The 26,582-nt window shown below is 42.6% G+C and overlaps 2 protein-coding genes across 2 annotated transcripts in view; both read right to left on the bottom strand.

Moving 5' to 3' along the window:
* Window positions 1-11,107, bottom strand: part of LOC127624944 (zinc finger protein 208-like) — a 114,194-nt gene extending 103,087 nt beyond the window's left edge. The window contains exon 1 of the mRNA XM_052099877.1: window positions 10,911-11,107. Within this exon, the coding sequence (XP_051955837.1) occupies window positions 10,911-10,994 (84 nt within the window). The 5' untranslated portion in view covers window positions 10,995-11,107. The remainder of the gene's footprint in view (window positions 1-10,910) is intronic.
* Window positions 11,108-16,378: 5,271 nt separating this feature from the next.
* On the bottom strand, window positions 16,379-21,717 carry LOC127624960 (zinc finger protein 883-like). Its single transcript, XM_052099940.1, has 4 exons — window positions 21,628-21,717; window positions 20,933-21,127; window positions 20,463-20,850; window positions 16,379-18,843 (listed from the first exon to the last, which is right to left on the bottom strand). Exons 2-4 carry the CDS (start codon window positions 21,125-21,127, stop codon window positions 17,330-17,332), a joined length of 2,097 nt encoding a protein of 698 aa, XP_051955900.1. The 5' UTR covers window positions 21,628-21,717; the 3' UTR covers window positions 16,379-17,329.
* Between the last annotated feature and the right edge of the window lie 4,865 nt (window positions 21,718-26,582).

The raw sequence follows: 26,582 nt of genomic DNA, 5'->3' as shown, positions 1-26,582 counted from the left end.
GTAATATTACACTATTTACAAAAGTCATGATGGACTCTGAGATCTTCCTAACTGAATCACTGGGATCAGCTATCATTGACACTGCATGCACACGTACTGTTTGTGGTGAGAAGTGGCTGGATAGTTACATGAAAGACCTGAGCCAAAGCCAAATAAACGAACTGCTGCAAACAGAATTTTCAAGCTGCAGACCTTTCAGATTTGGTGATGGTCAGGTGGTACACTCCAACAGAAAGGTGAAGCTTCCCGCTAAGATCGGACTAACAAAATGTCACATTGAAACGGAAGTTGTTCCTGTTGATATTCCTTTACTGCTGAACAAAATGTCTCTAAAGAGAGCAGGAACTGTTTTAGACATGGAGAATGACATGAGTTGTCATGTTCAAGCAACCAGTGTGTAACGTCTGAATAATGAGGCTGACGAGGAGATGCGGATCCAAACGCAGTTTGAGTTTATTTGATAACAAAAACACTAAATGAACAAAAGAACAACCCACGATGGGGAAAAGAAACATAAACTAGATAAGGTAACCACGGTAGAGACAAACAGGGAACAAGGGAGAGACGCAAACATCAGGCAAACATCAAACAACGATCGACAAAGACTGGACAAAGACACGGGGTATAAATACACAAACATAGGAAAGGTGGCCAATGAAAGAACAGAACTCAAACAAGATAACAAGGTGATTAACAGAAACCAAAGGCAAATTAACAAGGGCAGGTGTAAACAATGAACAGTGAACACGAACGCTAACAAGGACTATGGAATTACATAAGGGACTAAAGTGAAAACTAAGAAGTGCAAAAGTGACAACAATGGTAAACAAGAGGGCAACAGTGAAATGAGACAGGGTGGACTATGGAGTTAAATAAGGGACTAAAGTGAAAACTAAGAAGTGAAAAGTGACAAGGTGGAAAACAAAGGGCAACAGAGGGACAAGAGAGGGTAACCATTACATAGCCCCCCCTTTAAAGATCGGATTCCAGACGATCCTAACAAACACACAACAAAAGACAAAAGTCCATAAGAACAACATGAGGGCACCAGGGGCAAACAGACAGTACAAGTGGGCACATAGGTAGACAGGCAGACCAGGGGGGAACACTGGGCAGGCAGGAAATCCGGGGGCAGACAGGCAGACCAGGGGGGGCACAAGAACAAGGAGGCAGTCCGAGGGGCACAGAGGGCAGGCAGGAAATCCGGGGGGGGCCACGAGGGGAAATGAGACAGTCCACGAGGGCGCAAAGGGAGATGCGACAGTCCACGGGGGGCACAAAGGGAGATGAGACAGTCCACGGGGGCACAAGGGACAACCAGGCAGTCCATGGGGGCACAAAGGGACAGGTTTGGGAGGCCGGGGTGGTATCGACCGGGCGGGGACAGGTTTCAGTGGTCTGGGAGCTGGCCACAGGGCAAGGACAGGTCCGGGGGACCAGGGAAGAGGCCACGGGACCGGGACTAGGCCAGGAGGCCCGGGGAGAGGCCACAGGACAGAGGCTGGCAGAGCCGTGTGAGGCGGAGCCAAGGAGGACTTCGGAGGCGGAGCCATAGAAGACCTAGGAGGCGGCGCCAAAGGAGGCTTAGGCAGGGCCATGGCAGACTCAAGTGGTAAGGCCTTGGGCAGGTCAGGAGGCGGAACAGTGTTGGGCGGAGCCAAGTGAGGCGATGGTGTAGAAGGCTCAGAAGGCGGAGCCACTGGAGGTGGAGCCGAAGGTGGCGTGGGCGAAGAAGGCTCTGAAGACGGAGCCAATGGAGGCTTCGGAGGCGGAGCCGGGAGAGGCTCGGGAGGCTCCGGAGGAGGAATTGAAGGAGGCGGAGCCGAAGGAGGCGAGGGCGATGAACGCTCTGAAGACGGAGCCAAGGGAGGCTTCGGAGGCGGAGCCGGGAGAGGCTCGGGAGGCTCAGGAGGTGGAGCTGAAGAGGCTCAGGATGCGGAGCCGAGGTAGGCGGCACCGTGGGAGGCTCTAGGAGCGGAGACCAGGAAGACTCTGGAGTCTCTGGGGGTAGAGACGTAGGAGGCTCTGAGGGTGGCGCCGCCAAAGGCTTGAGTGGCTTGAGAGGCGGTGCCGGAGGAGGCTCGGGAGGCGGAGCCATAGGAGGCTCTGAGGGCGGAGCCATCGAAGGCTTGAGTGGCTCGAGAGGCGAAGCCGGAGGAGTCTCGGGAGGCGGAGCCATAGGAGGCTCGGGAGGCTCTGAGGGCGGAGCCGTCGAAGGCTTGAGTGGCTCGAGAGGCGGAGCAGTAGGAGGCTCAAGAGGCTCTGGGGCGGAGCCGTCAAAGGCTTGAGTGGATCGAGAGGCGGAGCAATCGGAGGCTCTGGAGGCGGAGTCGTAGGAGGCCCCGTAGGAAGAGCTGCAGGAGGCTCGAGAGGCTCTGGGGGCGGAGCCGTAGGAGACTCGGGGGGCGGAGCCCTGGAAGGCTCGAGAGGTTCAGGAGGCGGAGCCCTGGCAGGCTCGAGAGGTTCGGGGGCGGAGCCCTGGCAGGCTCGAGAGGCTTGAGGGGCGGATCCCTGGCAGGCTCGAGAGGCTTGAGGGGCGGAGCCCTGGCAGGCTCGAGAGGCTTGAGGGGCGGAGCCCTGGCAGGCTCGAGAGGCTTGAGGGGCGGAGCCCTGGAAGGCTCGAGGGACTTGAGGGGCGGAGCCCTGGTAGGCTCAAGAGGGCTGAGAGGCGGAGCCCTGGAAGGCTCGAGAGGCTTGAGAGGCGGAGCTCCGGGAAGCTCGGAGGGCGGAGCTCTGGAAAGCTCAGGAGGCCTGAGAGACGGAGCCCCGGAAGACTCGAGAGACTTGAGAGGCGGAGCCCTAGGAGGCTCGAGAGGCTTGAGGGGCGGACCCCTGGTAGGCTCGAGAGGCTTGAGGGGCGGAGCCCTGGAAGGCTCGGGAGGCGGAGCTCTGGAAAGCTCGGGAGGCGGAGCTCTGGAAAGCTCGGGAGGCGGAGCCCTGGAAAGCTCGGGAGGCGGAGCTCTGGAAAGCTTGGGAGGCGGAGCTCTGGAAAGCTCGGGAGGCTTGAGAGACGGAGCCCTGGAAGACTCGAGAGGCTTGAGAGGCGGAGCCCTAGGAGGCTCGAGAGGCTTGAGGGGCGGACCCCTGGTAGGCTCGAGAGGCTTGAGAGGCGGAGCCCTGGTAGGCTCGGACGAGCTGGAGCTCGGACGAGCTCTGGAAAGCTCGGGAGGCGGAGCTCTGGAAAGCTCGGGAAACTCGGATGGCTGAGCTCTGGAAAGCTCGGGAAACTCGGATGGCTGAGCTCTGGAAAGCTCGGGAAACTCGGATGGCTGAGCTCTGGAAAGCTTGGGAAACTCGGATGGCTGAGCTCTGGAAAGCTCGGGAGGAGGAGCCCTGGAAGGCTTGAGAGACTTGAGAGACTTGGGAGGCGGAACCCTAGGGGGCTCGAGAGGCGCTGGCTCTTGGACGGTCACGGCCATTGGCACTGGCACTGGCTCTTGGACGGTCATGGCTACTGGCACTGGCTCTTGGACGGTCAAGGCTTCTGGCACTGGCTCTTGGACGGTCATGGCTACTGGCACTGGCTCTTGGACGGTCAAGGCTTCTGGCACTGGCTCTTGGACGTCACGGCTACTGGCACTGGCTCTTGGACGGTCACGGCTACTGGCACTGGCTCTTGGACGGTCGTGGCTTTGGGCACTGGCTCTTGGACGGTCATGGCTACTGGCGCTGGCTCAGGGACGGTCGAGGCCACAGGCACTGGCTGGGTTACCGTGGTTGACGAGGATTCGGGCTCGCTCACGGTGACATGCGTGGGCTCTAGCTCGCTCACCGTGACATGCGTGGGCTCTAGTTCGCTCACCGTGACATGCGTGGGCTCTAGCTCGCTCACCGTGGCAGGCGCGGGCCGGGAGGCGGAAGCCCGTCTTCTCTCCCTCCTCCGAGCAGACGCAGTGGGCCGCGCTGGCTCGTGGAAGGCGACTGGCGTGGGGACGGGCTCGCTGACAGGGGCCGGCATGGGCCGGGAGGCGGAAGCTTGTCTTCTCCTCCTTCTCCGGGCTGACGAAGAGGACCGCGCTGGCTCGTTGACCGGCGCGAAAGGACGAACCACGGGCTGAATGGAGGGTCAATTCTGCGGAGGCGCTACGGGGTTCTCCTCGATGATGTCCACTGTTAAATGAGAACCGCAGATCTGTAGGGTCTCCTCAACGAACGCGTGAAGCGTCCAGTCACGCGTTGCCGGTGGCAGCTGCTCCTTCAGCCCGTCATTCAGGTTGCCTCGGAAGAAGACCACGAGGGAGTAATTAGGAAAGTCTGAAACGTTTGCCAGAGCCAGAAAGTCGTGGATGTGGTCTTCTATAGGTCGGTCCCCTTGCTTCAGGCTGAGCAGATCGTAATTCGCTCGAAAAACTGCTGGATCCATTGTGTGGTCGATCGTTCTGTAACGTCTGAATAATGAGGCTGACGAGGAGATGCGGATCCAAACGCAGTTTGAGTTTATTTGATAACAAAAACACTAAATGAACAAAAGAACAACCCACGATGGGGAAAAGAAACATAAACTAGATAAGGTAACCACGGTAGAGACAAACAGGGAACAAGGGAGAGACGCAAACATCAGGCAAACATCAAACAACGATCGACAAAGACTGGACAAAGACACAGGGTATAAATACACAAACATAGGAAAGGTGGCCAATGAAAGAACAGAACTCAAACAAGATAACAAGGTGATTAACAGAAACCAAAGGCAAATTAACAAGGGCAGGTGTAAACAATGAACAGTGAACACGAACGCTAACAAGGACTATGGAATTACATAAGGGACTAAAGTGAAAACTAAGAAGTGCAAAAGTGACAACAATGGTAAACAAGAGGGCAACAGTGAAACGAGACAGGGTGGACTATGGAGTTAAATAAGGGACTAAAGTGAAAACTAAGAAGTGAAAAGTGACAAGGTGGAAAACAAAGGGCAACAGAGGGACAAGAGAGGGTAACCGTTACACGGTGCCTCTTGAGCTCACTAGTTCAGGACACTATTGTGTTGACATTAGAGATGGTAATACTGAAGTGGACACCAATGAAAGTGAAATCCTTGTCGTTACAGCAGATATGTCTACAAAAGAGAAGCGTAAAGTTCTGCTGAAGCTCCACAAGCAGTTTGGCCACGCCTCCGCAGACCGGCGGAAATACTGATAAAGACTGTCTAGTTATTCTGCAAGAGATCATCCGTGACTGTGAGGTATGTCAAAGATATAGCAGGACTAAGCCCAAGCCAGCTGTTGGTTTGCCTTTAGCCTCAGAGTACAATGAGACGGTGGCAATGGATTTACATGAGTTGCAGCCAGGCGAATGGTACCTCCACATCATCGACCACTTCACATGCTTCAGCGCTGGAAACATTGTGAGAACAAAGAAAGCCTTGGAGATTGTCAACTCCTTCATTCACTCGTGGATAAGTGTTCATGGTGCCCCCAAACGAATATACACAGACAACGGTGGCGAGTTCAACAATGAGGAGATAAGAGAGATGGCAGAAAAATTCAACACTGAGGTGAAGACTACAGCGGGATACGGTCCTTGGAGCAATGGCCTGCTGGAGAGACACAACATGACACTGACTGAGATCCTCCTGAAGGTGAAAAGGGAAAACTGGTGTGGCTGGCAGACTGCTCTAGACTGGGCTCTAATGGCCAAAAACAGTATGATCAATGTGCATGGTTATAGTCCACACCAGCTTGTGTTTGGTCACAATCCTAATCTTCCCTCTGTTTTGATTGATAAACTGCCTGCTCTAGAGGGCACTTCTACGAGTACTAGAGTAGGACAGCACCTAGCAGCATTGCATGCTTCCAGAAGAGCATTCACAGAGGTGGAATGTTCAGAAAGAATAAGAAGAGCTTTACGAAAGCAGCTCAGGGCTACAGATGAAAAGTATGAGACAGGAGACAGAGTGTACTACAAACGAGCAGACAGTACAGAGTGGAAAGGCCCTGCTGTAGTTATCGGTCAGGATGGCTCTGTAGTGTTTATCAGACATGGTGGGATTCTTGTCAGAGTACACCAGTCCAGGCTGAAGAAAGTCAATGCACAGGATGAGGATAAACCTGTACTACCTGATGTTCCTGAAAATAGTAAAGAAAGAGATAATGTAATACACACGAATGTGTCAGAGAACTCAGATGATGAAATGAGTGTTAATGGAGACGTGCAAATCTCTGAAAACGCAGAAACAGATGATAGAGAAGACGTGAGGCAAACTAATGAGACAGAGAGTGATGCTACTAATACAGTGGGTTCCACTGGTGTCAAACTGAGAACAGGTCAGACAGTGACATTTACAAACAGAGATGATGGTACTAAGCACACTGCCAGAGTTTTAGGCAGAGCAGGAAAAGCAAAAGGGCAATATAAAAACTGGTACAACGTGCAGTATCTTGAACCAAATGGCAGCGAGGGTAAAAAGGAAGCTTTAGACATGTCACATGACTAATGAAATGTGTGTATGGACTCGCAGACGCTTCCCTCTACTGGTACAACAAGGTCAAAGAACTCATGCTGAACAGTGGTGGTAAAATGTCACGGGTTGATCCTGCAGTGTTCTATTGGCAGAATGAGCAGTCTGAGGTGACAGGAGTACTGGCATGCCATGTGGATGATTTTTTTTGGGCAGGTTCAGAGCACTTTGTAACTAATGTCATCCCTGTACTTAAATCTGCATTTCATGTGGGTCGTGAAGAGCATGGGAGTTTTTCATACGTGGGGATGGACATTGCTACTGTGGGTGATGTAGTGCAGGTGCATCAGCACAGTTACATTGAAAACTTACAACCAGTTCACTTACAGGCAGCACGTGCTGTACAGAGAGAGGCTCCACTAAACGAGAAAGAAAGAGAACAACTCAGGTCCAAAATAGGACAGATTCTGTGGGTTGCTAAACAAACTAGACCAGATGTTATGTTTGACACATGTAGCCTAGCATCCAACATTAAGAATGCTACTGTCCAGTCCATACATGAAGTGAACAAAGTGATCCGTAAACTTAAGTCAGAGAAGGTCACACTTAAGTTTCAACACTTGGGCAACAGTGATGATTTGTGTTTGGTGGTTTTCAGTGATGTATCCCTGGGCAATCTTCCAGATGGAGGTACACAGGGAGGGCCTTTAATTGCCCTCATGGAAAAAACAGGAAAGTTCTCTCCTCTGTTTTGGCAGTCCAAGAAAATCAGACGTGTGGTAAGAAGCACACTGGCAGGAGAAACCCTTGCCATGTCAGATGGTATTGACAATGCTATGTTCTTGGCTATGCTCTACTCTGAGCTTACCACTGGTAAAGCTGATCTTAATGCTCTTCCCGTTATTTGTGTTACTGATAACCATTCCCTGTTTGACGCTCTTAAGTCTACAAAACAGGTCACAGAGAAGAGACTAAGATTAGAAATAAGTAGTGTCAAAGAGCTCCTACATGCTAACAAAATCAAAGAAGTGCGTTGGTCAGAAGCCAAGTCCCAACTTGCTGACTGTTTGACGAAGAAAGGTGCTTCCTCACTTATGCTTCTTAAAGCGCTGTATGAGGGTGTATGGAAATAGTAATATCTGAACTATTGAGCATTTATCTTGGTACATTTTTTTTGTTTGTTTAAATACTTAAGCTCACTTAAATGTTACTGTGTTCTGAAAATCGTTTGTATTTGGTGACAATGTTTTATATGTCAAAGTCATCCTTTCATTTGTTTTTTTTATTTAAAGAAGAGAGGGAGATTGTTAACTTCATGTGCAAGAGAATGTGTTATCACGGTAGTCTGCGAGAATGTATTATAGCAGCAGTCTTAAATAAGGTGTAATCGGGAGTGGATGTACGGAAATAAATATATGACTTTCTGTGGAACTACATCGTGTCTCTGGCTATTTTCAATGAACACGACACAACATTTACAGCAGCACACGTAAAGATCTTCTACTTTGAAGTTGCTCTCAAGCGCTTGTGCGGATCCATCGAAAAGAAATCTCCTGACAGCTTTCAGTTTACACGGCTCGTATCGCCTGCTTAGAGTGTCACAGAATGATATATGCAACATTCATGAGTCACAGAAACTGATTAAATACATGCTTCTGCGAATGACACGAGCACTCCACCAGAAGAAAACGCTGGATTTGCTCAAGTTTTGAGATATTGTAAGTAATTTACAATATTTGAGTAATTACTTCCATCTAAATGACATACCAACATACTTATGGACAGTATGTGATAGATGTTTTATTGATATTAGCCATTATATCATCAGACAAAACAGTTAAAAGTAACAGGGAACTGTTGAGGAGAAATATCACGAGATCACGCGCGTCTGACGTGGCTCTGATGCATGTGACTGTTTAAATGAATTTTATGCCAATCTATTATTTTGGTAACACAATAGCATGTTACAACAAAACAAACTGTGATTTTAAATAAACTAATTATAATAGAATATTTAGCAAAAGGTATCCATTTCAAAATGAATAAAAAAAAAATATTTAAATCAGGGAGACCATTCAAAATCGTTTGCCTCAAGAATCGCGATTTGTAAGCGCTGATTTTTCCCAATTCCTGGTATTAATTGTGATTCCCGGTCTGTCGCTCACTAGGGGTCTCTCGAGCGCCTTTTGCATCTCTGATCTATGAGAAAAGGCCAATGAGAAATTGGCAGACAGAATTTGCATGTCCCACCCCCGTACATATGGGTATAAAGGCAGGGAAATTCATCTGTTTCATTCAGAAATTTTCTTCGAAGCCGATGGTTGTGTATTTAGCGAGCTGCGAGTCACACACTGTTCCTCCCATCTCTGAGCGAATTGCTGTTGGATCTACGGCGCACTTCAGCGGCTTTCTCCCTTCTCTGTACGGCAGTGCAGTTTGCCCCTGGGCGCTTCGACATCGTGACTTAAATAGTTATTTCCTCAAGAGTTATTTTCCTCTAAAAGAGCAAATACAATACAGGCGTTGAACGTCCTTTTCAGGACGTGTCTTTATAAAGATGCCCTTCCGCCCCTGTGTAGTTCCTGGATGCGGTAGAGTGCTCTCCGCTTCAGACGGCCACAGGCGCTGTCTAGTGGGTCTGGGCTGCGATCACACCGAGGCAGCGTTTGTGGATGGTTCATGTTCTCACTGCGAGAGCATGACCATGGCAACGTTGCGGTCGTGGCTTTCTTTCAACAGAAAGAACACCACTCCAGCCACCCCTCGCGTTGCTCCTTCCCACGGGATCGAGATCGACGCGGCTGGCGATGGAACCAATGTGGGGATGGCAGCAGGCTCGGTTCCGCCCCCGCGAACCCCACGGGTTCACGGCGGTCCCCCAGGTGGACAGAGTGGTTGCAATCCACCTGTGACACGAGAACGCCGCCACCTGGCGGGGTCGCCCTGTGCTCCCCTACAAGGCCTGTAGGATGACGTCTTCACTGACCGCCAAAGCCTACAGCGCCACCGGACTGGCTGCTTCCGCCCTGCATGCCATGGCCCTCCTGAAAGTCCACCAGGCCAAGGCACTTAAAAATCTGCACTTGGGTAGTCCTGATCCCGACGTGCTGCAGGAACTGCGCTCAGCAACTGACCTCACCCTCGGGGCTACAAAGATCACAGCACGGTCACTCGGGCAGGTGATGGCCACACTCGTGGTTCGGGAACATCATCTGCAGCTGAACTAGGTCAAGATGCATGAGACGGACAAGACACGCTTCGTCGACGCCCGTCTGCCAGTTCGGCATTTTTGGCGACACCGTCGAGGACCTTGCCCAGCAGTTCTCCGCAGTGAAGAAGCAGACGGAGGCCATTTCAAACATCCTGCACCACCGCCTCAACCCGGGCCCAGCTCTCAGACCTGCGTCGAGCGCCCCCCAGGAGACACCCCCGTTTCAAAGGGGTTCGCTCCGGAGCTGGTAAGAAGACCACTCCGTCCCCCGGTGGAGGGCCAGGAGGAGAATCCTTGGTTGAAATTATTTCATTTGCCCACATTCTCAATAAAAGAGCTATAGTTCTCATGGCACTCTGCCGCCACACCTCAACAGCCCCAGTGCGCTGGACGCAGACCTCTCGCCTTCAGACCCACGACTGTTCCCTGTCCGGCCGGTTCTGACGAGTCCAGAGGACACCTCCATCGGACCACTATTCTCAGCACAAGAGCCTCAGGACGCACCCCTGCCTCCCGACGCCATACTACCTGCTCCGCCCCGCCGGGTATGTCAAAAATAACTGCCCCCTTAGTGCCCCTAGCTCAGAGTTTGGACGCGTGAATCTCACTTCCCAGTCCGTCACGCTGGCTGGCCAGAACCATTTGACTCGGTTATGCAATTCAGTTTGCCAGCCCGCCCCCCCCGTCCACTTTACCGTAACACCGAACATGCCCAATCCCTAAGTGCGGAAATCACGACCCTCTCACTCAAAGACGCGATAGAGCCTGTCCCTCCCACCAAGATGAAGAAGGGTTTCTACAGCCCTTCATCGTACCCAAGATGAGAAAGAAAAGGAAAATGATAGTAAATATTTGCACAACAGCCCAGTAGGTGGCAATAAGTGTGAAGATTGTGAATAGGCAAAAAACAACAGACCTCTCGTGAATGCACATAGGAGGTCTAGAATAAATGTATTTTTAAGAGTAAAAAAGACTTCAATATTGAACTGTTTCTCATCCACACCAATCATATCACTCATGAAGATGTAGATTTGACCACTCGAGTCTTATGGATTACTTTTATGCTACCTTTATGTGACATATTCTTCTAAAAATCTTTGTGTTCTGCAGCAAAACAAAAAAGTCATCCACATCTGGGATGGCATGAGGGTGAGTAAATTATGAGATAATTTTAATTTTTGAGTGAACTATCCCTTTAAAATACAACTAAGCACTTCTAAAACAACCATAAAAACAACAAGGAACTTTTTAATGCAGACATTTCTTCAAAATGTAAAACAACATTAAAAGGAAGAAAAATACCTGAGGGAATAAAATCATCATCATCTTCAACACTCTCTTGTTCCTCTGTTGTGGTTTCATCATCATCATCATCATCACTCTCATGATCCAATGTTGTGGTTTCTACTCTCATCTTCATCAAATTCCTGCAGTCCAGCAGCTTCACTGAACACATCTTCACTGATGACTGCAACGTCTGCTGTTCATTATCACCTTCATTTCTCTGTTGTTCCTCTGTTGTTCTAGCTTCGTTTATCGCCCCCTGCTTCACTTCAATCTTCACTGGTGTCTGCAGCATCTGCTGTTCTCCTGCGTTACAGACAGAAGTCAGAGACTCTGTGGAGGTTTGATCACCCTGATTACTGTCACACACACTCTCCTGAGCATCAGTAGAACAGAGTAAAGTGAGCTGTGAGTCCTGTGTGTCTCTGGATCTCTGTTCAGAGAGTTTGTCCAGCAGCTGCTGTGGTGTGGACTGATCTCTGCCGCTCCACACTGAATCCTGACATTCTGTGGAGGTCCCATCAGTCACACACACTGAAGATTGACAGGAAACCTTTTCCAGCTCCTGACAAACACAACACAATCACATCTGTACTGTTCATCATCAAAGAGTCACAGTCATATCACATCATTTGAAACTTACTTACAATCTCAACTTGAACTCGCTCAAAACAGGTGCAGGATGAATATAGTTCTCTCTCCTTCAGTTCTGTCTTCAGTGACGTCACCTCTTTCTTCAGCTGAGAGATTTCTGTGATGAAATCATCAATATCCAGCATGGACAGATCAGTTCCTACTGATTTACAGCAGATCACATCCACCTGCTCTCTCATGATGAACATCTGAACACAAAAACATCCTCATTATAATGGACTGACATTCATCAAACTCAAAAACATTATTAAACACAAGAACAGCTGTTAAACAAAATAAGTAATTCTGAGATTATATAAATATAAATGTGTGCTTTGTGTTCGGGTTTCATTTTCCTGAAATATTGTCTGATATTAGCACATAGCTAGCTTTATTTTTTTTTTAATTTTTAAAAAAAAATTTTATTATTGAACAAAAAGCACAGGGGATACATGTATCAAGCACAGAAAAATAAAATAAAATAAAAATAAGACATTACACTCAAAATAAGCAAGGCAATAGGCTAGATAAGGGATAGTAAACACAATAAACACAATTAAACACAAAAAAAATAAACACAATTCACAAGACATGCATAGAAACAACAAATATACAAAATGAATACAAGTAATTAGAAGTAATTAACATTGGGAATACATAAATTTAAAAAATATATATATATATATATATATATTTATTTATTTATTTATTTTTTTCCAGAAAAGCATGAGGGAATTTATACTGAACCCATAATTTCTTTGCGCAACAAAGAGGTTTTAGCAGCTTTCTTATTAGCTGATAAACAAAGAGAGTCGTAAAATAATTTCAAATCAACACAAAAAAAGTCTAAAATTGGGCTTAGAATCAGTTACTTTACATTTATGAAGATGAAACTCACCACATAAAGTAAGCAGTTTTAATCTGTCATCCATGTCCTTTGATCCGGAGTCCCAAATCAAAACCAACACATTCACAACCTCAAAAGTAAAGAGTTTGTAATAAGCAGAAAAAATAAGCCAGGCCAGCTTTTTCCAGAACTCCTTTGCATAATCACATTCAAAAAACAAATGTGGTATTGTTTCCAAATTAGAATGACAGAATGCGCACTATGAAGAGATGTCCAACTTAAATTTAGAAAGAAGAGAGTTACAGGGATAGTAATTATGTAGAATTTTAAAATGAAGCTCTTTCCACTTGTTAGGTAACAGAAACTTATTAATTCCAGCCCATATATTAATGGTAGAAAGAGAAGGATAATTTAATTTCCATTTGAAAAAAGCTTTGGGATGACAGCTGATCTTCCTAATAAGAAATCTTCTAATCCAAAAATTGTTACATTTGATATTGGAAAGCTCCAAACCTCCAATACATAACCGGGGCAATTCACAAACGGATGCTCTGTAGCTACAGTCTGACCTAACCATATGCAAAAGTTTAGGTGAAATAGAATTAATAACCCAGTTATAAACTTTAGGTGAGGAATCCACTCCAAAAAGGTTGATAAATTCATTGTAGGAATAAAAGCTGCCATCCTTCTTCAACAAATCCAAAACAAAAAGAACACCTTTGTCAACCCAATCCTTAATAAAGATAGATTTTTTTCCACGCAGCACATTCTGATTGTTCCATAGAATACTCCTATGAGGGGAAAAATTGTGGCAAAAGGCAAGCTTACAGGCACATAGCTAGCTTTATTCAACATATAATAGCCTTCATTGAAATAATTTACAAACAGCCGGATTTAACGAGCTCATTTGTCAGTAATGTAACATAATTTACCTCAGTTTGATTTCAACAACACATTACACAATAAAAACACTCAAATTCACAATGCTCCAGATGCTTAAATGATATAAAAATCTTATTTACGATCATAAAAACACCAAAGACAGAAAAAGTACATGCACATAAAAACACACACACACTTGAAAATATAAATCTCACAAATAACATAAAACAAATTGAACACGTACCGATTGAGAGCTCAAACTGTTCTTTCTTCGTGATAAATGGCGGTTTGCAAAACAACTTCTGGTGATTTTCTCGCCTCCTATTGGACTGGAGTGTTGATGCGTTTGGCGGGAAATAGTTACAGAATACGTCAAACTTTTATCCTAGCCTCACATTTCCATCAAATGTGTTCAAAGGGAACCTGTCAAGCTCTGAAATGTCAAATAAAGCACTATAGAAGTTACATATCTTATTCACTTCAATTCCCCTCAGCCAAAGCTCTTAAATGGACCACAATAATTAAATAAACTCTAATGATGGTGTCAACACTGTTCCTCACACAAAGGTGGCCTGTTATCTCCCCATCCTAAATCTTCTGCCACCTCCTTATTAGTTTCTGCTTTCCTCAATGGGAAGTTTGTCGATGACGGAATATGTCTAGTATTTCCATGAATACACCGGAGTATCTGGACAAACTGACAACTAGAATAACAAGGATCAGCAAAGCTGTCATTGTAGCACATGGAGGATTTTTTTATGAGAAATATGTGAAATTGTTCAAGAAGTTCTGCACATTTATTTTCAAATTGTAATAGTAATTTTTCACATTATTAAAGTCCTGACTGCAAATTATGATCAGTTGAATGCCACTTTGGTGAATAAAAGCACCAATTTATTTTATAAGAACAAAATCTGTACATTATTCCAAACTTTTGGCCGCCAGTGTTGATGGCATCATCTTAGCACAGCCGCTAGAGGGTACTATTAGCTTGTGCTAACTGAGGCAGTCGATGCAGACAGTTTTAAATGCAGATTTATCATTGAAGGCTATTTTGCGATTCCAATATTAATTAAAATCCAGAATGCGGCATTGCTGGATATCTTAAAAAGGATAAAAGAACTTAATATAATAACAGAAAGTATAATTGCAGTCTTTTCTAACACTCTTTAGAGTGCCCCCCTTCGATTAAAGGAAAAAATTTTAAAAAATAAAATGTGCAACGTGGAACAATGATCACACTCATGCTCTCAAGAGAGCAACTCGGAAAATGGAGCGTAAGTAGAATAAAAAAAAAATTGGTATTTCGTGGTGCGTGGAAGGACCAGAACCAGAACTTCCATCGCAGCACAATAGTTATGACTACATGAATTTCTTTCCTGATAAAATTGAAATAATTAGAAATAAAATTGGAAATATGCAATCAACTGTCACAGCACCTCAGCAAAACAGTGTCTCATAATTTTCCTCATGAGAACTTCAATCCTTTGCCATCATTGGTCATGAAGAAAACTTATCAAGAATTCAAAAGCCACAACATGTTTGTTAGATCCAATACCAAAAAACCTCTTAAAAGAGGTTGTAAAGGGGTTCAATGGAAAGGAGGCAGCGAGAACCGGCTTGATAATATAAATAATATTTTAATGAATAACTTAAAAGACACAAACACACATGACGGACATATCCGTAAACTATCTCTCTCTTGTCGCACCACCGTCTGCCATCGGCCTTTATCCCTCTCGGAGGCTTAATTAGCCTGATAAGGGAACCGGGTGTGTATAATCACGACCCGGTCCTGCCCACCGCCCTGGCACAGAGGTATTCCCTGTAATCTCAGAACATCTTCTTAATATTATTAACTCACAATCCTTTGGGCATGTCTCAAGAATCTTTAAAATTGCAGTTATAAAACCGCATATTAAGAGATCACAACTTGATCCTGGAGAATTGGCTAATTACAGACCGATTTAAAATCCACCATTTATGTCAAAAATAGTAGAAAAAGTAGTGTCCTCCCAATTATGTTAATTTCTACAGAGAAATGGAATATATGAACAGTTTCAGTCAGGATTTAGGCCCCATCTCATTACAGAGACTGCACTTATCAGAGTTACAAATAACTTGCTCTTATCTGATCGTGGCTGCATTTCTCTTCTAGTGCTTTTAGACCTTAGTGCTGCATTCGACACGATAGATCACGACATTCTCTTGAATAGGTTGGAGAATTATGGACTTGCATTAGCATGGTTTAGGTCCTATTTATCAGACCGCTACCACTTTGTATGTGTAAACAAGGAATTTTCAAATCAAACAAAAGTTATGTAAGGAGTGCCACAGGGATCAGTTTTAGGACCTCTACTTTTCTCCTTATACATGCTTCCCCTGGGAGATATAATCAGGAATCATGGAATAAATTTCCACTGTTATGCAGATGATACCCAACTTTATATTTCTTCTAAAACCAACAAAATTCACAATTCTCCAAATTGTGTATCAATGAAATCAAAGACTGGATAGCCAGAAAGTCCTCCTACTCAATTCTGATAAAACAGTGAAACTAATTATTGGACCAAAAACCTCTAAATATAAGTAGCTAAAATATAATATGACTCTCGATGGATGTACTGTTACGTCTTCTTCTATAGCAAGGAACTTGTGTTATTTGATACCAATCTGTCATTTGAAATTCAAAAAAATTATTGAATTAATATCTTCATTACCTCAAGACTATATTATTGTAATGCATTACTGGGAGGATGTACTGCAAGTTCAATAAAGTAACTTCATAGTTCAAAATGCAGCTGCGAGAGTGCTTACTAGAACCAAGAAATATGAAAATATAAGTCCAATTTTATTATCATTAAATTGGCTACCTTTTAAATGTTTTATTAATTTTAAAATTCCATTAACTACATTCAAAGCTTTGAATGGTCAAGCTCCAAAGTACTTAAGTGACCTTCTGACATGCTATATTCTGTCACATTCATTACAATCATGAAATTCTGGCTTATAATTCCAAGAATATCAAAATCCACAAAAGGAGGTAGATCCTATTCATATTTGGCTCATAAACTATGGAATAGTCTCCCTAACACTGTTCGGGACACAGACCCACTCAGTTTAAGTCTAGACTAAAGACTCATCTATTTGCAGTGTCAAGTCAAGTGGATTTTATTGTCGTTCAACCATATACAGTTAGTACAGTACACAGCGAAACGAGACAATGTTCCTCCAGGACCATGGTGCTACATAAAACAACATAGGACAAACACAGAACCACATTGGAGTGCAGAGTAGAGGGAAATTCACTGGAATGTGCCGTATATCCAATAGCACACGCATCTGAAGAGGTGAACGTATCAGTAGTAGTTTTCAGTCCACTGAAATATAACCGCTTGTGTCCACTGAATGGATTCGCATTCCAGACTCCTTTTATATGGAGTGGTGGTGTAGTGGGCTAAAGCACATAACTGGTAATCAGAAGGTTGTTGGATCGATCCCCACAGCCACCACCATTGTGTCCTTGAGCAAGGCACTTAACTCCAGGTTGCTCAGGGGGGATTGTCCCTGTAATAAGTGCACTGTAAGTCGCTTTGGATAAAAGCATCTGCCAAATGTATAAATGTAAATGTTTATACCCCTATTTCGGGGGAGTGGCATGCAAATTCTACTCGCCAATTCTCATTGGCCTTTTTTCAAAGATCTGAATGTGTCTCTGGCTCTCAAGTTTGACCCCTAATGTCACTACATCGACACAGTCAAGTGAGTGACAGAAGGGGAACTCTTTCCACAGTGTGGGCACTTGTAAGGTTTTTCTCCAGTATGAATTCTCAAGACACCATCCCCCACCTCTGCAGGGAATCAACAACAGGCTGGTGATCTGAATGTGCTTTAGATGATGCAGCTCTTATGGACGAAATGTAATCTTTGGGTTTATCTGAATTTTTAACAATTTACTCGATATCAATGGACATGAAGATGTTGTCTTCTCACTGTGACTACTTGGGCAAAACCTTTTTACATGTGTATATAGATTACTTGCTGCATTTAAACTTTTCCCACATCAAAAGCAGTGTTATGGTTTCTCTCCAGTATGAATTCTCTCGTGTGTTTTCAGGCTGTGTGACTGAGTGAAACACTTTCCACAGTGTGAACACATGTAAGGTTTTTCTCCAATATGAATTCTCTCGTGTGTTTTCAGGCTGTGTGACTGAGTGAAACACTTTCCACAGTGTGAACACTTGTAAGGTTTTTCTGCAGTGTGAATTCTCTCATGTGATTTCAGGTGTTCTGAACAAGGGAAACTCTTTCCACAGAGTGAACACTTGTAAGGTTTCTCTCCAGTATGAATTCTCTCGTGTGTTTTCAGGTGTTGTGACCGAGTGAAACTCTTTTCGCAGAATGAACACATGTAAGGTTTTTCTCCAGTGTGAATTCTCTCGTGTGTTTTCAGGTGTTCTGACCGAGTGAAACTCTTTCCACAGTGTGAACACTTGTAAGGTTTTTCTCCAGTATGAATTCTCTCGTGTGTTTTCAGGTGTTGTGACCGAGTGAAACTCTTTCCACAGTGTGAACACTTGTAAGGTTTTTCTCCAGTATGAATTCTCTCATGCGTTTTCAGGTTTTCTGAACAAGAGAAACTCTTTCCACAGTGTGAACACTTGTATGGTTTTTCTCCAGTATGTATTCTCTCGTGTGTTTTCAGGCTGTGTGACTGAGTGAAACAATTTCCACAGAGTAAGCACTTGTAAGGTTTTTCTCCAGTATGAATTCTCTCATGCGTTTTCAGGTGTTCAGAACAAGAGAAACTCTTGCCACAGTGTGAACACTTGTAAGGTTTTTCTCCAGTATGAATTCTCTCGTGTGTTTTCAGGTGTTCTGAACAAGAGAAACTCTTGCCACAGAGTGAACACTTGTAAGGTTTTTCACCAGTATGAATTCTCTCATGTGTTTTCAGGTGTTGTGGCCGAGGGAAACTTTTGCCACAGAGTGAGCACTTGTAAGGTTTTTCTCCAGTATGAATTATTTGGTGACGTTTCAAGTCTCCGGCTGTAATAAAGATCTTCCCACATTCAAAGCACATATGAACCCCAGCACCGGTATGTATTTTCTGGTGTTGTTTACAATAGGACTGGCATGAAAAACGTTTTCCACAAAAAAAGCATTTGTAAGGCTTCTCATTTGTATGCGTTTTCAGATGTTTTTGTAGGCAAGTTGCCAAAACAAATGTTTTACCGCACTGATCACATTCAAATGGTCTTTCTCCAGAGTGACGGCGAAGATGACGTGTGAGAATTTGTGATTGTGCAAAACTTTTTCCACACTGATGGCACGTGTAAGGCCTCTCTCCTGTGTGAATTCTCATGTGTATATCAAGCTGGCTTTCACATGTGAAACTCTTTCCACACTGAGAGCAGGTTAAAGTATTTTTGGCTGATCTACTTTGAGGCTTTTTTGGTGAGAAATTCTTCTTAGTCTTTGAGTCACTCAAAGATTTTTCTCCAGGTATTAAATCATGATGTTTGTGATCCTGATGTTCCTCCTCCACTTCATTCAGCTCTAGAGGTTCATCTTGCTCGTTCATCAGCTCTACAATGAGCACAAGAAATTGACAAATCAATTAAAAATGGGAAAAATATAACAATAAAACAAATTAAACCCCAATTTAAGGTCAGAACACAACAAAAGTCCAGTCTTTATAAGGGGTGGGAATTGCCTCCTGATTCGTTATAAAGATATTGAAATGCCGATTCAATATTAAGATTTTTTTAATTATTGTAAATTGATATATTAGCGGTGTTTGGTGGTCGACAGAAATGTTTTTTTATGGCCAATGCTGATATCTAGAGAGAAGGGGAGCCCGATAGGCCGATATAATGATGATATCTCACACATCTTAATATAATAACATTTACATTAAATTGCTGAAAACATATTACTTTTATTTACCACTATATTTACTCAAAATTGAATAAAATATTCATGAGAGAAAATTTTTTTTTTTTTTTAAATGGTAAACAGCAGTTTATTCTACTTTTAGTAATAAAATTGTATTTGCAGATTTAAAAATGCTAATATAATAGAGGACAATAACAACAGTAATTAACAGTAATGGTACATTAACAATCACATTTTCTCACAAAACACAGAATGTAAATAATTGAACATACAGCGCACAATGAACACGACATTAACATTTACAGCAGCACACATAAAGCTCTTCTACTTTGAAGTTGCTCTCAAGCGCTTGTGCGGATCCATCGAGAAGAAATCTCCTGACAGCTTTCAGTTTACACGGCTCGTATCACCTGCTTACAGCGTCACAGACTGATATATACAACATTCATGAGTCACAGAAACTGATTAAATACATGCTTCTGCGAATGACACGAGCGCTCCACCAGAAGAAAACGCTGGATTTGCTCAAGTTTTGAGATATTGTAAGTAATTTACAATATTTGAGTAATTACTTCCATCTAAATGACATACCAACATACTTATGGACAGTATGTGATAGATGTTTTATTGATATTAGCCATTATATCATCAGACAAAACAGTTAAAAGTAACAGGGAACTGTTGAGGAGAAAGATCGAGAATGAAACACGTGATTTCTGAGTCACACTCGGTATCTGCACGCTCTTGTTCCTTGCAGCGTCCAATATATTATGTGCTCTCGTGTCTTTGCAAGATAAAAAGAATCAAGTTCGCTTGTCTCCGAGTGCTTGTTAAGATTTGTTCGCTTTTTGTTCTCTCACTTGTGGTCCATTTGCACAAACATTATAAATGCAGCACTGGCCCGGGCCATTGGGCAGTCCTTATTGTCAATGTCGAGCCCTACTTTAAATTAAAATAACAAATTAAGACTATAAGCAGAAACTTTACTCCAGAGTCACTGACACCACAGAAAATGTAATAACTTTGGAAAAATTACAATAAAAAGATTAAGGATGCACCGATCGATCGACTCGAGTCTTATGGATTACTTTTATGCTACCTTTATGTGAGATATTCTTCTAAAAATCTTTGTGTTCTGCAGCAAAACAAAAAAGTCTAGAGAGTAAATTATGAGACAATTTTCATTTTTGAGTGAACTTTCCCTTAAAAATACAACTAAGCACTTCTAAAACAACCATAAAAACAACAAGGAACTTTTTAATGCAGACATTTCTTCAAAATGTAAAACAACATTAAAAGGAAGAAAATACCTGAGGGAATAAAATCATCATCATCTTCATCACTCTCTTGTTCCTCTGCTGTGGTTTCATCATCATCATCACTCTCTTGTTCCTCTGCTGTGGTTTCTACTCTCATCTTCATCAAATTCCTGCAGTCCAGCAGCTTCACTGAACACATCTTCACTGATGTCTGCAGCATCTGCTGTTCATCATCACCTTCATCTCTCTGTTGTTCCTCTGTTGTGCTTTCTTCTTTGAGCTGTGAGTCCTGTGTGTCTCTGGATCTCTGTTCAGAGAGTTTGTCCAGCAGCTGCTGTGGTGTGGACTGATCTCTGCCGCTCCACACTGAATCCTGACATTCTGTGGAGGTCCCATCAGTCACACACACTGAAGATTGACAGGAAACCTTTTCCAGCTCCTGACAAACACAACACAATCACATCTGTACCGTTCATCATCACAGAGTCACAGTCATATCACATCATTTGAAACTTACTTACAATCTCAACTTGAACTCGCTCAAAACAGGTGCAGGATGAATACAGTTCTCTCTCCTTCAGTTTTGTCTTCAGTGACGTCACCTCTTTCTTCAGCTGAGAGATTTCTGTGATGAAATCATCAATATCCAGCATGGACAGATCAGTTCCTACTGATTTACAGCAGATCACATCCACCTGCTCTCTCATGATGAACATCTGAACACAAAAACATCCTCATTATAATGGACTGACATTCATCACACTCAAAAACATTATTAAAACACAAGAACTGTTAAATAAAATAAGTCATTCTGAGATAATATAAATATAAATGTGTGCTTTGTGTTTGGGTTTCATTTTCCTGAAATATTCTCAGATATTAGCCCATAGCTAGCTTTATTCAACATATAATAGCCTTCATTGAAATAATTTACAAACAGCCGGATTTAACGAGCTCATTTGTCAGTAATGTAACATAATTTACCTCAGTTTGATTTCAACAACACATTACACAATAAAAACACTCAAATTCACAATGCTCCAGATGCTTAAATGATATATCTAATAACTTGTTTATCCAGTCACATACGGCGATAAAAAGCTTATTTACGATCATTAAATCACCAATGAGATAAAAATGTGTATGCACATAAAACACACACACACACTTGAAACTATAAATCTCACAAATAATATAAAACAAATTGCACACGTACCGATTGAGAGCTCAAACTGTTCTTTCTTCGTGATAAATGGCGGTTTGCAAAACAACTTCTGGTGATTTTCTCGCCTCCTACTGGACTGGAGTGTTGATGCGTTTGGCGGGAAATAGTTACAATATACGTCAAACTTTTATCCTTGCCTCACATTTCCATCAAATGTGTTCAAAGGGAACCTGTCAAGCTCCGAAATGTCAAATAAAGCACTATAGAAGTTACATATCTTATTCACTTCAATTCCCCTCAGCCAAAGCTCTTAAATGGACCACAATAATTAAATAAACTCTAATGATGGTGTCAACACTGTTCCTCACACAAAGGTGGCCTGTTATCTGCCCATCCTAAATCTTCTGCCACCTCCTTATTAGTTTCTGCTTTCCTCAATGGGAAGTTTGTCGATGACAGAATATGTCTAGTATTTCCACGAATACACCGGAGTATCTGGACAAAAGATACAAGGATCAGCAAAGCTGTCATTGCAGCACATGGAGGATTTGAAGTAGTTCAAGATGTTCTGCACATTTATTTTTAAATTGTAATAGTAATTTTTCACATTATTAATGTTCTGACTGCACATTGTGATCAGCTGAATGCCACTTTGGTGAATAAAAGTACCAATATCTTTCCATAAGATCAAAATCTGTACATTATTCCAAACTTTTGGCTGCCAGTATATGTATATGTTTACTAACACAGCATAAGCTTTTTATTAGTTGTTTTATATGGTTAGGCTGCATAAAGCTTGTACAAATTAGTTGGATTGAGCAGGGATAATAAAAAAAAGTAAGTTTAAATTCAGAAAATGTTAATCATACAAAAAATTGCCAAAATCTTTGACGTGAAAAGTCATTACAGCAGTAAACTAAATCCACAACCTAATTGAGTCGAAGAAGTCAATGTCATGGAAAATCCTTGAAGAATCTCTCTAAGATGCAAGAAAACTCAAGAGTCCAGGGTTCCAGAGGCCAAAGAAGTTTATTGTGTCACCAACAAACTTGAGAAAGGTCAGTTGTCCATTCTGAATACCCAGTTCCAAGTTCTCAATTATATACCTTTTAGTTATCTCTTTTGGACCCATTAATCTCTAAAAAGTCATGTCCACTATCTCTGACCAATGGGCCCACAGACCGTGTCCTTCCACTTGCCACCATTATCTTTCAGGCCTTCTCCTTTTTAACTATTGGTGGAAAGTCCTTCTCCTGTCTATTTAAAAAATATATATTCCCTTCTTTGCATATACAGTTTGTCTACTTTCCATAGACTATTTCTATGAATACTATGCTCGAATACTATGTCATACTTTATGTAAGGGACACGTAGTCATAATGGTGACTCAATACACCTCTGCCTTCCTTTACAGTGTAATATCATATTAGTTACATTCATTTGTTTACACATAATATCAATTAATTACTTTTAGAAAATACACCATATATTCCACCCTTTGAGACTCCCACCCAGAGTGCAGTCTCACAAGACAGTCTCTCTTTTTCCATTAAGAGGCCAATGTAGGCCATTCAATCCTTTAACCATAACTGCCTTTATGGAACCGCATTCCGGAGGGGAAAGGACTGTAATAGATGCTGTGCGTGTAGATGCACTGGTGTGTTAACTAATTATCTTCAACCTCGGTCAGAAGGTTTATATCAGGAAACAAAGAAGAACAGTTCCACGACAGCCTCTGTTCCAAAGCATTGATTTATTTTAATAAATAAAGATAATTTGTTTCTCTTTATCTGTTTGTATGTAATTGAATGTGGTCTCTGAAATGATATAAAGGATAACAATGAACAATATATTCTATAAACTAAACAAATCTTATTCTGCTTGAATGTACATTACAATGAATAAGTCTAAATAATGAGTTTGAACACTTAAATAGTAGTAAAACACATAACTAATTATAGCACAAGGAATATGCATGTATATAACTTAGAAGCATATTAAAGTGAACTTACATTGTCAAAAACGCACATACATCCAAACAAACTGCATGATCTGTCTCATTGCAACAACGGGGGGGGGGGGTTCTGAAAACAAATCAACTTCTGTAAAAAGCATGTGCATGCAGTCTTAGCCATGTGTGATGTAGAGTACAAATGATTACACTAGTAGTTATACATACTTATTAAATTTTTAGTAGGTTTAACATATGAATATGCATCCTTCGGTGCCAGAGGAACTCACAGACATTTCCGGTAGCCTGGAGCGCTATCTGGTGGTGTGTTGGAGCAGACAGCGGGTTTTTAAACCACCAGTTGAGTTTTGCTCTTGTAGCCAACCACTGAGGTGCTCGCCGCTCCTTTGTTCATATTTCTTCCTCACACGTCTTCTTTCTGGGCAATTCTTTTTCATAACACATTCCCATGCATATTTTGCTTAAACACAATCATTAACATTACTATTTCTACTTGATTAAGTAAATTATAGTGTTATAGTAGATATATTTATATAACAGAGATAATTGAACTCTTAATATTAATAAGCAGTGTTATCCAGGAAGGGGAATATGTCAAAACAACAAACAAACACGCTTGAACTCTTTTCTTTTTGAGTTAATATCTATTTTATCGCATAAAGAAAATACAATAATCATGCTATCTCCCTTACTATCAAACCAGGATAAAAAGCTTTCAAAAATAACAAAAATAAACGTTCCCCTTCCTTTACTCTTGGTATGGTTTCTCAATCAATTGCTAAAACTCATCCAACTCATTCAACCCAGGCCTTATGGTAAGCATTCTGATCTCTACATTTGTTCCAGATGGTCTCATTGACACAGTCACCATCTGCTTAGCCACCATCATTGATCTGAGGACAGTTACAATGCAACAAAACAATAACCCAATTAAGGTCACACCTATAGCTATCGTCATTCCAATTTTAACGAGCCATGCTTTCCATGATCCAAAAAGGTTACCAAACCAATTACCAAACATCTGATCTCTTCCTGCATTGGATTTAACTTCTTCTCTTAACTCATGTAATTTCTTCATTGCTTGTGTAAAGGAGCCATCTGGGGCTGTATTATTTGGAATATACGTACAGCAATCAGCTCCAAACGTTACACACGCACCTCCCTTTTCTGCTAATAACCAGTTTTGCCATGCCATTTTACTAGTGGCCTCTAATTGATCTCCTAATGCCTTCATTGCCTCATCGGTATAGTTAATAAATCTTTGCTGGTTATAGTAAATATAATTGATCCATTCCACATTTTTTATTAGCTGTTATCCGTACAAACATTGACTCAAATCTCAACTTTATCTAATTTCTAGCCATAAACTCTTGAGGAATATCTCTGGGTTGTCCAATTGCATCTAAATAAGCATTAGGATCTGGAACATATGCTCTTTTCACTCTGATTTTACCCTGGACAATTTTATTTGGTGCAGTTTGGATTTCAGGATCAAATGGGTCCCATGTTACCATGGTTACATCTTGTATCAGCCTAACTCTGGTGAATATACCTTTCCAGTTTTTTGGTAGGGTAGTTTTTAACTGATTTCCCCCACATAGCCAAAAATAATCTGCTACAGTTTCTGTTTGTTCCTCATAAATAATTTTTACTGGAGAAACTAAAGTCTGTTTTTTACAGTTTGTAAGACAATTTCCTGTAAGCACACCCAGACACCTTGGGGTTATAATTGTAATAAAATTCTGTCCCACTGTTACTGTTGCATATTGTGGTCCACTAAATCTAATCACATCTTCCTTATAATACATTCTTTCGTCTAAGTGCCATGTTACTGCACAGTTTCCCTTAAACCGTCCCACATTTGTTTCCCCTTTAGATTTATTAAAGCATTCATACTCCAGTTGCCGATTTATTGTATATGCAAGAGGACTTTCCCTATTATCTACACAAATATCCAGTTTTTTGCATTCATCCCCCCCACCCATTCATATCATAATATCTATCGTAACCTGGATTTCCCAAAACGCTAGGCATTCTGCTGGGCAAAACACTGTTTTCTCTTTCTCAACACAGTTCTCTGTGTAGTACCTAGCACAATGCCTATAATCATATTGATTTGGAATTACCGCTAGTTTTTTCAAGGGAGAGGGCGAACACATTATACAACTCGTCATATTTGCTTGTCTTAACGTATATTCGGCCGATTTGTACCAATCATTTTGATATGCATGTTCTAATAACCGTTCCTTTCCTACTGAATCTATGGAATCTGCAAAATATTCAAAGTCTATTGGTGTTGTCGCAGTTTGAGGGGGCTACTTCTGAGGTAGTTGTATGGAGAAGATGTGTGACCCACCATATATTGCCTCATATTCAGCGTTGGTAAGTCCATAGTCATAGTTATTCCAATAGGGTTGGTCAAGTGCTCTTTTCTTTCTGGATTCATTTTATGGAGTATTTTGTTTTAGTTCAGTTTCATTGGAGAGACCATTCAAGGTCCTTAAGGTTGATTGTAGGGAACTCACCCTGTAGTGTACTTCCTGATGGTTGTTCAGCTGGGGATCCTGGACTTTCTTGGGATGTTTCGTCAGTAGGCCCTGGGCCGGGGGCAACACTTGTCCCAAGTACGTCAGCAATAATATCATCCAAATCAGTATCTCTTTCAGTTTCCACTATTTCTTCTACCTCCCATAGCAATTCTTCCACTGTCTGTGCTTGTTGTCTTGCCTCATCATTTTCAGCTGCTTCTGAATTTGATGTAGCAGGATGAGCACTTTCTTCCTGTCCTTGCTCCTCTGTGACATGTACTTCAGTTTCTCTTTCTGTCTCAGGGAGCTCTTCTCTTACATTCTCTGGTCCTTCTTCTACTTCTCCTTCTCCCTCCAAGGACTCTCTATTCAGTTCTTGAGGGTCTTCTTCTACTCCAGGCTGCTGATCGTGTGGCAGATTTCTCCTACGTACCCTGGTGCAGCGATTTAAGTGATACCACGTGTTGCTGCCTCTTACCTTTTCCGCTGTCTGAGTTGCCTGTACA

Source organism: Xyrauchen texanus, chromosome 31 (genome assembly GCF_025860055.1).
Source record: "Xyrauchen texanus isolate HMW12.3.18 chromosome 31, RBS_HiC_50CHRs, whole genome shotgun sequence".
NCBI classification, from domain to species: domain Eukaryota; kingdom Metazoa; phylum Chordata; class Actinopteri; order Cypriniformes; family Catostomidae; genus Xyrauchen; species Xyrauchen texanus.
The sequence above is the reverse complement of the archived record's forward strand: the minus strand, read 5'-3'. Positions and strand labels throughout refer to the sequence as shown.